The following is a 13,375-nucleotide window of genomic DNA, read 5'->3' on the forward strand; positions in this document are numbered from 1 at the left end:
ACATATTTCTTAGAAATAGGCAGCGTTTGACCCAAGTCGCCGAGGAATCGGACGCGGCTGAAGTGTATCACCGATCGGGACGGGTTTGCTTTGTATGATAGCCTTCACCTTTCGCTAAGGCCAGCGTCGATGACGACCAAAACACGTAGTCTACAGCGATAGCCACCACCTTCCCCACCTTCTATTAATTCCTCTGCTTCTTCTTCGATCCCCAACCCCCCTCTCTCTCTCTCTCTCTCTCTCTCGCTCTGTTAACTCTTTGGTTCTATCGCACACGCAACGGTGTTGGGGAGAATCACATTAATTGGTGGAGGAGAAACAGATGAAAAGAATGGTTTGGTCTCGAGAAAACGCTGTCGATGGTTGCTTAGACACTCTCAAACCGGTAATCTTTCCACTTTCTTCTGTTTCTCCTGTCGATTAATATATATAAATATTATGCATTAATTTCAAGCAAATCGACCGTGTGAGTTTCTTTGGAAACCAATCTACCTTTATCTTTCTTATTGCATACAACTTTTTCTTCTTGGATCAAACATCTTCTGCAACCATTGATCACTCGCCAAGAATGTAGGGAAATCAAAAGTACTCTTTTGTCTGTAACAGTAAGTTTATGTGACCTTCCATCGGACAAAGCATATATATAAACATATCTTTCATTGTTCACAAGTTTTGATGTAATTTAATAGTTCACAGTCTTTAAACAAAGATATATTTTGTAAGAGCACGAAATCAGATGTATTATTAAGATCGTAAAGTATATACTCCAAGTTTGGGTGTTAGATATGGTCGGAAATACAAGGCATTTAAATCAACCTATGAACGAGCTAAATGCGCTAGTTTTCTCTTCCTTTTCTAGCTTTCCCGGGACAGTGGAAGAAGAAGAAGAAGAAGAAGAAATGATGGTCATCCATCAGCGGAACCTGCGAGCGACGAGTTCGTATCGGCCCTGGCGGCCGGCATGGGTGCCAAGCTAATAGTACAAGTCTCACCGGAGGCATCCCAATCCACGGGAGCACTCGCCGCCGCAGCTCGACAAACCGGAGGCAGACTCGTCTGCATCATCCCGGAGGAGGTGTCGCTCGCTCCCACGAAGGATGTCGTCGAGGAGTCCGGCGTGGACGACGCGGTGGAGTTCAAGGTGGGCGACCCGTATCACGAGCACATCGGCTGCTCTCTGGTGGGCTGCAAGTCCGACCCGTACGCAGGCCTGCTCGAGCTGCTCCGCTTCAATCCGAGGAGTTCGGTGGCGATCGCTAACTGTCTGCGGGGAGGGAGGAGGGGCCGATAGGCGAAGATGGGATGGAGGTGACGATGATAGGGAAGATTGAGGAGGTGGGAAGGACGGGGACGACGGCAGGCGGCGTGGAACGGCGGAAGAGCGCGAAGGGATCAGGGCGGAGGAGGCCGCGCAGCAAAAGCAGATGGGTGAGGAAGATCGATGAGAGGGGAGAGGAGCACTTCTTTAGGTTACCCATTTCCCTCGAACCTGTACGCGTATCGGGTGGCGGCAGAAGTGGGTGATGCGGCCGAGAAGAAGATGATGACGGTGATGAGCCATGAAGTACTACTACTGGTTGATAGATATCTCGTATGCCTAATGCTGCACCACTTACTTCATGGAAATCTCATCATATCAACAGTTCTCGTTCATCGGATCACCTCATGTTGGATCTGATCCTCGAGGGTTTCTTATGCTATGGGTTGTGATCATACAAAGAGTGGATAGAATTCTGAACCACGAGAGATGAACATTATAAATTTCGCGTCGACTGTGTCGTCCGCTGATGGCGATCTCTCTTTGCTGATAGAATTCTACAAGAACTGAAGAGGTGCTGAAACCATTTGTATCTTCCCAAGTACGACTACCTTGAAGACATGTCAAACGTCCAGATTCATTGTTACCATGTTGATTATTTGTTATTGTTATTATTTTTTCAAATTAGAGTATTTGAGGTTATCTTAATCTTTATAGATAGAATCTTGTCCGTACAAAGCTTAAGAAGAATTAGAAACCTAATGAGAACAAAAATGACAGTAGCAATGAGAAATAAAAAAGTCTGCTAAATGTATTCTTATTAATTTTTAACTTAAATATCAATTAATAGGTCAATAAAATTAATAAATCAGTTAACCTATTAAACTTGATTCGTGATATTTCATATCGGAATCTATACTATTATCAATTTTGACTGAAGTATTTTGATCAGAGAGATGGAATCATTAATTTACCTCTTACATCATTTGATTATTAAAGAAAAGAATAACAGCATCCTAAATGCATTGATTTAAACAAATTAGAATATACTGATTTCTGATGTTCATCGTTTCCAACTCATAATCAAGTCCATGATCAGGAATATCAGGTTTTAGAAGCAGCTAATTAAGCTTAAAATTTTCACTTTGAACATCACATCATATAAAAAAACAAGAGAAATTTCCCAACCCTATCAACGACTGAATGATTTTAATTTTGCAAGCATGAAACGCGTACACGAAAAGAATATATTACAGATAATTGCAAAAATTATTTTGATGGGCAGGAAAGTCGAGGTTCACAAAATCCCATGACTTACAATGTTGTCGGCTATAAATTTCAGAATCCTCAAAAGCGGAGGCTGACTCAGACGGGGCATCTTTGGGCGACGTTGGCTGCGGAGTCGGAGGCGATTCATCGTGGTTCGGGATGCGTCAACACGGTGCCGTCATGAGAGCAAAATGAAGAAGAAGAAGAAGAAGAAGAAGAAGAAGAAGAAGAAGAAGAAGAAGAAGGAGAAGAAGGAGAAGAAGAAGAAGAAGAAGGAGAAGAAGAAGAAGAAGAAGAAGAAGAAGAAGAAGAAGAAGAAGAAGAAGAAGGAGGAGGAGGAAGAACAAGAAGACGAAGAAGAATACGAAGAAGAACAAGAAGACGATGAAGAAGAAGAAGAAGAAGAAGAAGAAGAAGAAGAAGAAGAAGAAGAAGAAGAATCCAACTAACCATCATGGAAACAAGGAGACGAGGGGAAGTGTTGGAACAGATCGCTGAGACTAATGGAACAGATCGCTGAGACTAATGGAAAGGATGAGTCTACTGACTTCCCTTTCTAGCTTTCTACCCAAAAACAAAATTCAGGATTATTCTCCTTTTTATTGTCATATATTAGTCCTTTTTACATTAGACCTTAAAATACATAAGATAAGATATTTATAGAACAACTAAATTGAGTTTTTTTTCCCCCTTCGCATAGAATTATTCTCATACTTATTGCTTATCCTCACTCATAAAAGTATTTTTATGGTTGGATTTCTTGTTCTCTAAGTAACTTGGTTCCTATTTTCCAAAAATACAGGACCGAGGTGTCAACATTCTCGTCTGCATGAACTGTACGTAAAGACACTTGCCTTGTTGTCTTTTGTTTCTCGGAGGTAATCCTCCACATTCTACACCCTCAATAAAACGATGAATCTGAAATCTTCTTAGTCTACGAAACCCTTATTTATATTTCTGTGGAAGAAGAACAGTCTTCATCACACTTGATCATGGCGTGGGCAAGTCGACGCATGAAGAAAGCTACCACAGGAACAACACAAGACTTGACTTACTACTGCACTATACTACTACATTTCATGGACTTGCTGCAATCTGGTCTTCCACAAGAAGGGCTAAAGAGCAACCACTGAAACTGCCTCGTACTCCACACGCTTTCTGAATCTTTGGGGAAGAAGACAATAACCACCAACCCGCTGCTGAAGGTATATCGCCGCTGCAAAAAGCAAACCTTCACAAGGAACGATGACATCCCACACCAGCGAGTAAAAATCTCCGTCTGGACTTGCGTAGATGTACGATGAATCAATGCGACGGTTATAACTGCGAGAGCGATAAGCGTCGTACAGATGAGGCAAAGCTCGGGTGATCGTGATTCCGACGTAGAAGAAAGGCGTCAGGATCTTATCTTTGGAGTTCCGACAGACGTTAAGAACGATCTGAGGGAGCAGAAATCCGTCGAGCACTAAGCCAGCATAAGGGACCAAATCCTCCCAGCGAGAACCGTATCGCTGCCTGCTGAATTCCGACCTCTGCAGGTGGTGCCTTGAGCTGATGAGCCAAGTGAGCAGCGCCCCGGCGAAGTAGAGAGGCAAGCACAGCTTGAGCGTCGTCCACTCCGCGACGCGGTGCCCCTTGTTCTCGTCCGATGACCTCGCGGACCACGCCATTTGAAGCAGGTGGAAGGAGAGGAACAGTGCTAAGCCGGATAAGATCCTCACGATGACCTCATGAACGTCGAGCCACCCACCGCTCCGCAGACTTAGAAAGCCAGACCGACTGCGGTTCGCGAACAAGGCTTCAAAGTTCAGCACCAGAGGAATCACGTAGCCAAGGATAAGAACACCGAGCATGGTGATCGACATGGAAGGCAGGGCGTCACGGTGCTTCTTGGCGTGGAAGGTCTGCAACCCAATGCAAATGCACGACAACGTGAGAGAGATCATGACCATGACGATTTCGACATCCATCCTCCAAATCGCTTCAGTTACTTCTGCTGCGTAAATTTGCTGAGAATACAACTTTATAGGGTCAAAGTGCAGAGGGTCCTGCTTACTCCTTGTGGTGTTGATGGTGCCACTGATACGATCTCCCATCTTCGAGTGGAGAGGGGGAAACTGGATATTGATTAAGATCTCACAGTCAATTGCTGTTTGGTTTTTGGTGGGCAAACTCGGAGATCCACATCCCTTCATGCAGAGTGTTCCACTTCCAGCATCGTATATCCATCCCCTCAGCAGCGATGCCAAACTGTTCGCCCCCCTCAGCGGAAGCAGAGTACATATAATAGCTTATGGCATAGCTTACGTTCCAAACACTTTGATTCTTCGCGACCCAGTCAGCTGCAGGCACGAAGCTTGCCGTCTCCGACGTCGTAACGAAGTCATAATCATCACAAAACTCGTCGCCCATAGAAAAGACATTAGCTTCCCCCCATCCACTTCGGCCGCCGGCATCCTCCACCGCGATACTGAACCGCATGTCGCGGGAACATCTTCCATCTGGATACCTTTCCTCGCTCGACTGTGTGCTGCCACTTCTCACCTTGCAAGGCCCGCTGACAGAATCTATTAGGGTGTAGTTATATCTCAGCCCAGGAATCGTGACCATTCGCCCACCCGACCGGTGGAACGAGACCATGCTGAAGTAGCCAGGGTCTCTCTTCTTCTTGTTACTCCACATATGACCGACCACGTCCTTTCTTCTCAGCGTCAGGACAGTTGGGAACCATAAGCTCAGTCCGATCGAGCAATCACCAACAGAGGGACTCGCCTGTGAACTCCCTTCAAGAATGTGACAGGCTATGAGACAGAGACGATTCTTAACATGGTCCCAATAGCCTTCACCCATCATGGACTTCTTAGGCACCATCGGGACATCATATGAAAGATAACTGGAATTGGAGAATTCGATGTAGAGATGCAACCGGCCGTTCTCCGAGCACTGTATCATATCGAAGGACAAGAATCTAGCGGAGAACCCAAAGCTACTACTTAGAGTTCCACAGTTGCTACCGGTGCAGCCACTGCCGTAGTCTAGCTGAAATGTTCTACCAGTCATATACCGGAGGAGATGACTACAAACAGAAGTAGGCCCGAAACTTAGTGATTCCTCCTGGAATGGAAGAGAGGAGCATGAGTGGTTGGCTTGGGGGATCATCGTGAAAACATACTCCTTTTGAGCATAGGCTACAAGCGAGATGGGATCGATGTGGTGGGGCCCCAAGCTCTCGACAGTCCCGCTCACCAGACTGGTAGAGATGTTGGAAGTCTTGGGGTAGTTGAGCTTCAAAACAGCAGAAAGATGAAGTCGATCACCTAAGGGCTTGTAGAAGATCCCGTGACCAACCATACAAAGCTCACCGGAGGCGTCCCAATCCACGGGAGCCCTCGCCGCTGCAGCTCGACAAACCGGAGGCAGACTCGTCTGCATCATCCCGGAGGAGGTGTCGCTCGCTCCCACGAAGGATGTCGTCGAGGAGTCCGGCGTGGACGACGCGGTGGAGTTCAAGGTGGGCGACCCGTATCACGAGCACATCGGCTGCTCTCTGGTGGGCTGCAAGTCCGACCCGTACGCAGGCCTGCTCGAGCTGCTCCGCTTCAATCCGAGGAGTTCGGTGGCGATCGCTAACTGTCTGCGGGGAGGGAGGAGGGGCCGATAGGCGAAGATGGGATGGAGGTGACGATGATAGGGAAGATTGAGGAGGTGGGAAGGACGGGGACGACGGCAGGCGGCGTGGAACGGCGGAAGAGCGCGAAGGGATCAGGGCGGAGGAGGCCGCGCAGCAAAAGCAGATGGGTGAGGAAGATCGATGAGAGGGGAGAGGAGCACTTCTTTAGGTTACCCATTTCCCTCGAACCTGTACGCGTATCGGGTGGCGGCAGAAGTGGGTGATGCGGCCGAGAAGAAGATGATGACGGTGATGAGCCATCAAGTACTACTACTGGTTGATAGATATCTCGTATGCCTAATGCTGCACCACTTACTTCATGGAAATCTCATCATATCAACAGTTCTCGTTCATCGGATCACCTCATGTTGGATCTGATCCTCGAGGGTTTCTTATGCTATGGGTTGTGATCATACAAAGAGTGGATATCTGAGCCACGAGAGATGAACATTATAAATTTCGCGTCGACTGTGTCGTCCGATGATGGCGATCTCTCTTTGCTGAAGGAATTCTACAAGAACTGAAGAGGTGCTGAAACCATTAGTATCTTCCCACGTACTAACTTGAAGACATGTCAAACTTCCAGATTCATTGTTACCATGTTGATTATTTGTTGTTGTTATTATTATTATTATTTTTTCCAATTAGTTATCTTAATCTTTATAGATAAAATCTTGTCCGTACAAAGCTTAAGAAGAATTAGAAACCTAATGAGAACAAAAATGACAGTAGCAATGAAAAATAAAAATATCTGCGTATTTTGATCAATAATTTGAGTCAAACGAAATTAATACATCGGTTTGCCCATGACAAATGCTTTTAGAGATGGAATCATTGATTTACCTCTTTGATCATTTCAGATTCAATCGAGGGATTATTAAAGAAAAGAATAACAGCATCCTAAATGCATTGATTTAAACAAATTAGAATATACTGATCTCCGATGTTCAACGTTTCCAACTCATAATCAAGTCGATGATCAGGAATATCAGGTTTTAGAAGCAGCTAATTAAGCTTAAAATTTTCACTTTGACCATCACATCAGATAAAAAAACAAGAGAATTTTCCCAACCCTATCAACGACTGAATGACGTTAATTTTGCAAGCATGAAACGCATACCCGAAAAGAATATATTAGCAGAAATTGCAAAAGTTATTTTGATGGGTAGGAAAGTCGAGGTTCACAAAATCCCATGACTTACAATGTTGTCGGCTATAAATTTCAGAATCCTCAAAAGGAAAAGGGGAAAAAAGAGAGGAGAAAAATGCTCGTACATGTCTCTTCAATGGAGAAGAAAAAATGGGTTAATAGTTTCAACCTAATTCTAATGATTTGGTCAAAAGTTCTACGCTATTTCCATCCTCTCTAGACTTGGAACTTCATAGCCTTCTCAACAATCTATGTTGTGAACCTGCAGACGAAATGGTCTTCATCAGCCTGTACGGAAGAAGAAATGAAAATACTAGGAATGATCATGCAAAAATATTTTTGTGAATGATCAATCACCCAATTTCATTCAAACACCACAAATTAACCCCACACTCTACTCAGAAAGCATTTAATGTTGAGTTGAAAAGATGGCAAATGATATACATACATCTAGAAAGCTATGACAAACAACATACAAAAAAAAATTATATATGTTGTGCAAGTTGAAAACTCGACCACACATAAATCTTGCTTGAGCGTCACTACTGAATAACAGAGGCATACATTACAATTCAAGCAATCTACCTAGTCTGTACTGGAATGCCAAAAAGGTAGTGTGGCAGCTATATTACAAGTCTAATTTTCGGATAAATCTGCTCTAATTTGAGAATGCAAGAAAATGGTTGTAGATAATGTCATAAAAACAAAATCATAAGAGGTAGGATGCACAACCCAGCTTTCTAATCGGATTTAACATCATTATTAAATGTTGTACTGCTTCAACAAATGAACTGATAATCCCTGGTAGACTGGAAATCCAATGAGCCCAGAGACTCAAGACGTGTGATAGATGATTAGATCAACAGCAGTAAACATAGCAAGTGGAAGACTTAACTAAAAGGAATTAGGTTGGATTTGATGGTAAGCCATACCCTGGAATTTGCAACAGATGAGAGGTAATTAGAAAAAACAACTTAACTCCAGCAATCTGATTATCAAGATTGCAAATTAGAGAAAGCTACAATAGAAGCAAAAATCTGCGCCTCAAAAAGATGTTGATACTAGTTTCATGCATATCAAAACATCTTCGGAAGCCTGAAAATATCCGCTCAGTCTGTCTCTCTTGACCGGTTGCTTGGAAATTGGAATGGCTAGACCGGAACTAAAATATCGAGTCAGGCTTATAAATTACATGCATGATGGTATACTATGAGCTTTTTGATTGTGTGAGATATCAATACTGAAGATACTCGAGGTTAAAAAATTTGGGGATTTCAAAGGTGAATCATGATCAGTTCACAAACAAAGTTTCTTCCTAATAACTTATGTTAAACAGGATAAATTAATTGTATGCTTGAGAAACCAACACAAAATTAAAGCAAAAGAGATGTTATTGACAATAAAGTATATGGAGGTGCATTGATGAGCAATAAATCTGCAAGTTATGTAACATTGTCAAGCTAATTAACAAAGAAATACCTGGCTTGGACCATGAGGAGATTTGTCGCTTACCTTCCTGAACGTTCAATCTTGGCTTCTTAATAAAAAATATCAGTTGCCTGAAAAATAGCAATAACTAAATTATCAACATTGCTAATTTTTCAGTCACGTCCTCCTGGATGTGGCTTGAACAATAAAAAAAATTCTTTCCTGCCCATTTTGAAGTTTGTAGTGTTCTTTGCTCGTGACTAGTCGGAAGTAACATTTTCACTGGAAGATATATCTGTTGCACTTATAACATCACTTCCTCTTACTACTCTGCTATATATAACTTTAAATGACTGTGATCCATATGGCCTATTGAGCAAACTTATAGGCAGCTTTAGTGTCTGTTTACGGCGATTTCTACCCTTGATGTATATGCTAAAGCTTCCCTCACCCTCATACTTTTTGCTACTCCTGAAGACATGCCTTCCACCACTATGCTGTGCATCTTGTCTGAAAACCGTCTCAGATTCCAAGTCGGTAATTTTTGTATTATTTCTGTGAGATTCTTCAGATTCCCGTTTCTCTAACCAGTTACCATCCAGCGGTTTACAAATGTCTATAATCTGGGATATCTCATTATTCTCTTCTGTTTTGGTCCCTTCTTCAGTATTGTTATCCGATGGAAGGTCTAGACTCACATCAGTTCTTAAATGAGATGTTATAATTGGTTCCAACACGGATTCAGAAGTTGGACTAATGATGGGTGGCAAAGATGAGAAGTCCACAGGATGAGAACCAGACCATACTGATCCTGGCGCAAAGTCAGGAACGTTTGCACCAATGTTGCACTGCCATGGATAATGGTTTCCATGAAATATGTTACCGTTCATAGCAAAAGTGGTATTTGGAATGACTTGAGGTTGGGTATATGGTGGATATATAAATGGCAAGGGACGTAGAATGTGCGAAGGCCTAGGTGAAGAAGGATAAGGATGATGCGGTGAGGTACAAATAGGAGGCACCATTGGCATTACAGCCGTGGGTGAAGCATGCAGACGGGCACTCAATGGCCATGGTGTAACTGCAGAAATTGTACCATTAGGAGGAAGACCAACAGTTACAGGAACAGGACCAAGTACTGTAGCAGGGAAAGGGCTAAACGGTGCAGCAGATGCAGACAGCTTCTTGCTAGATACCTCTCTCCCATCATAATTAGAAGGTGGTAGTTCCATCGTGGGATAATCACCACCTGTTTTCTCAGGGATGAGAACCTTCTTGAAATTGAATTGATGGAGACTAGAGTAAGAACTGATACCAACATTGGTACATGAGGCTTCGTCATGATTATCTTCTTTGCTTTCTGCAGTGATGGGACACTCAGATTTTTTCCTATCAGATGTATTTGTTGACAAATTCTGATCATGATTCTCATTTTGCTCAACTCCTTGAACCTCATTGCTAGATACACAATTGTCAATGATATTCTTGGTGAGCATGCTACTACAAGATGCCACTTCCAAATCAGAAGATGATGGTTCTAGTAATTGTTCTGTTTCACAATCTTCCTTTCTTTCTTCTTCATGATCAACTTCAACTTTTTTATCTGAGTCTAAAAACGCATCCTGGACAGTGTCCTTATCTTGGGTTATGTTAGATATCTCAGATAGCTCTGCAGCATTTTCTGTATGTTCCTCGGCCAAAAATGATTCCTTTATTTCAGATGCATTGCCACCAATAGACAACTCTTGTTCCAATGGCATATTCTCCTGAAACTTTCGGCTATGTATCTTGGCAATTGTTCCTGGAGGTGCCAGTGCTACATCTTTATATGATGGAGAATTACTAAAACTATGAACCAAATTGTTGCGAGGCTCAGAGACACCACCTATTAGGTTCTTCTGATTCTCTAATACCTGGCTATCATGGCGATAATAGGGTGCATGAGCATCTAATGGGGAAGTCGTTCTTTCGACAGCACTCCAAGAGTTATGACTGATCTCAGGATTGGTGGATGAAGGCACTGACTTCACCCGATAAGTTACAGCCTTATACGCCTTCTGACCAGATCTGGTGTCTGGTGACTGAACTTGCATGTTAAGATTGTCATTAAAGCTTCCAGGAATAACTATCTTTTTCTTAAGCAAATAATACCCATTATTTAAATAAGAAAACTGTGGCTTGGATTGAACAGTTTCACTAGGAACATCATTCATCTGATAGTTGTAGGTTTTCCAGGTGCTTGTGCGTTGATGCTTGATTTGCTGGCTTGAACCTCCGATGGACCTTGGTCTTTGAACAGGTTGCCAACCATCTTCTGCTTCTGTATTTATCTCTCTTACATCTTCACTAAAAGAAGCAACCTTTTGCTCTGCTGTTCCTTTAGATTGTTGAGAAACAAATAACTGCTTTTTGGCAACAGCATCTTCATGTTTTGACTCAACACCTGGACTACTCATGTTCTCATCATCTTGGGTATCACTACCATCAGTCACTTGTTTCACTTCATCTGAAATAGTAGCTACTGAATCCTTGGACAAAGAATCTGCCACATTCAAGTTTTGAGATGACTGCACTTTCACCTGAATCAGTACAAAAATGATTGCTTGGTTTTTGCGATAAAAGGAAAACCAAGTGAAGCTCTTCCAATTAAATTTTTTTGAGAAACTTTAAATTCAAAAATAAAAAGGTTAGCATTCTTATGTTCATTAAATTGAGAGAAAAAATGAAAAAAGAATTCAACAAGCAGAAGAAAAGGTAACAAGAATTGTACAAGCATTAGTACATTAGTGGTCGAGGAATACTAATAAATTGACGATGCAGAGATAAGAGGAAGCGAGTGGAGCGGGGCGGCCGCATGGCACCCAAGGGCGGTCGAGGAAAGGGCAAGGGCGACAAGAAGAAGAAAGATGAGAAAGGTTTGGATTGTGGTTGCCGAGAGAAAATCTATTTTGAGCTGCTATTTTTGTTGTCATTAGTTTTCATTCTTGTCTGACGACTAACTCGTTGTTATTGTTGTCGTTGCTGCTCTGCTAGTTCTGCCTCTGGCTGTGGACATCACAGTAATGCTCCCGGATGAGTCTCATGTCATCCTCAAGGTCTGTGCATGTTCTTCTCATCTATATCTTTCTCCCTGTTGCCTAAGATAAAGACTCAGAGGAACAGACAGACAACGTTACATGAAATCTTTGTGAAAAGGAAAAGAAATGAAGAAACTGGCATGCATGTGAGACACAACGGGAATAGAATTTACTGTTCTGTGAGTAAAATTTAAGAAAGGTTGCATCCAGGAAGGAGCCATGGGAGGCAATGTTTTCCTCGGGTGTCCATGGCTTTTGATTCCCCTGGGAGTAATAGCAGTACTTGCTCTCTACCTCTGCTGACATGATTACTATGGTCCCTCATGAATACATTAGTTTGGTGGGGAACAAAATCAACCTCCTGCAGTTCCATGAATGCAAGTTCCCAGCATTTAATGAGAACTGGCGCAGAACTGCTTGTTGCATCACAAGGGATGACTCATGAAGGGGGATGTCCATTCTTTTGGATTCTGTTCAATGATTGAAGCTTCTCTTTCCCATTTTAGGTTCAGAGTGTATATCTCCTCATTCCTCATCCTAATCTGGCAAAACCATGACAGTGATGATGGTCTTCACCATGAAAAGCAATCTACAAGCTTTTCTTGTGCTGGTTCCTTTGTTTCTGCTATAACTCGTCAGTGGAAATTTGCAGGGGATATCGACCGACAAGATCATCGATGTGCGGCGGCTGCTCTGCGTCAACACCCTTGCGTGCCATATCACCAATTACTCCCTCTCCCATGAGGTACACATGACCTCCCTAACCCCTTTGCTTCTGGAGTTGTGGTACTTTCTCTTCTTGACTAAGTTTAAGCAATGGAGAATTAAGAGAAAAGGAAAGGTTGGAATTAGATTGTCCACTCTGAACAAGGATAGGGACTTCAGAAATCGAATGGTTGATGAGTTCTTGGAATGAGGGTGACATGATCAAGCAAGCCAAGAAGGATTGACCTGTGGCTCGCAAGTTGTGGCGATGTCGCACTTGGAAAAACTGGGTGTACCGACGAGCCTTCGTCGGTAGGACGGTGAGGTTTAGTCGCATTTAGCTGAGGTTTGGGTGGAGAAGAGAAACACTTCGTTCTCCGATGTTGACGTTCATCGAGAAACACACCCATCTCCACCTTCCAACTCCTTTGTCTTTGGTTTTCAGGGAAACATCAGTTAAAACCTTTTATATTATTATATGTATCTTTGTTGAAATAATTAGATGATATACAAATAAACTTCTGCTCTACAAAACAATAATAATTTATAAACATTTTTGGCCTTTTATTTCAGGTAAGAGGTTCGAGATTGAAAGACTTCGTCGATGTCACGGTGCTGAAACCATGCACTCTCACTCTGGTTGAAGGTAAACATGAAATAAGTATTGATAGGAAAAAAATTATATTATCAATCAAAAATATTATTTTTTTATTCTCTCAAATTTTGTATTGATGAGTCTCTTGTGCATATGTTTTTCTATATTCATTAATAGGGTATTTGTACTTATAAATTTAAAATAATGAAAAATGGTATATATA

General features: G+C 42.5%; 1 protein-coding gene, 1 long non-coding RNA gene and 2 pseudogenes across 2 annotated transcripts; 2 read left to right on the top strand and 2 right to left on the bottom strand.

Moving 5' to 3' along the window:
• LOC135595697 (protein REDUCED CHLOROPLAST COVERAGE 1-like) overlaps window positions 1-13,375 on the bottom strand; it is a 95,792-nt pseudogene that overhangs the window by 49,393 nt on the left and 33,024 nt on the right.
• LOC135595698 (protein REDUCED CHLOROPLAST COVERAGE 1-like) overlaps window positions 1-13,375 on the top strand; it is a 39,451-nt pseudogene that overhangs the window by 10,737 nt on the left and 15,339 nt on the right.
• Window positions 218-1,972, top strand: LOC135595684 (uncharacterized). The gene is made up of 2 exons (XR_010480602.1): window positions 218-385; window positions 860-1,972. It is a non-coding gene; the product is annotated as an uncharacterized LOC135595684 (long non-coding RNA).
• LOC135595686 (protein REDUCED CHLOROPLAST COVERAGE 1-like) lies at window positions 7,332-11,371 on the bottom strand. The gene is made up of 2 exons (XM_065086943.1): window positions 8,827-11,371; window positions 7,332-7,609 (listed from the first exon to the last, which is right to left on the bottom strand). Exon 1 carries the CDS (start codon window positions 11,229-11,231, stop codon window positions 9,036-9,038), a length of 2,196 nt encoding a protein of 731 aa, XP_064943015.1. The 5' UTR covers window positions 11,232-11,371; the 3' UTR covers window positions 7,332-7,609; window positions 8,827-9,035.

The sequence above is a fragment of the Musa acuminata genome, chromosome BXJ1-10, assembly GCF_036884655.1.
Source record: "Musa acuminata AAA Group cultivar baxijiao chromosome BXJ1-10, Cavendish_Baxijiao_AAA, whole genome shotgun sequence".
NCBI lineage: Eukaryota > Viridiplantae > Streptophyta > Magnoliopsida > Zingiberales > Musaceae > Musa > Musa acuminata.

What these genes read in the sequence shown, in the direction of transcription:
- LOC135595686 (XM_065086943.1), bottom strand. Translation starts at nt 11,231, where the DNA reads ATGAGTAGTCCAGGTGTTGAGTCAAAACATGAAGATGCTGTTGCCAAA.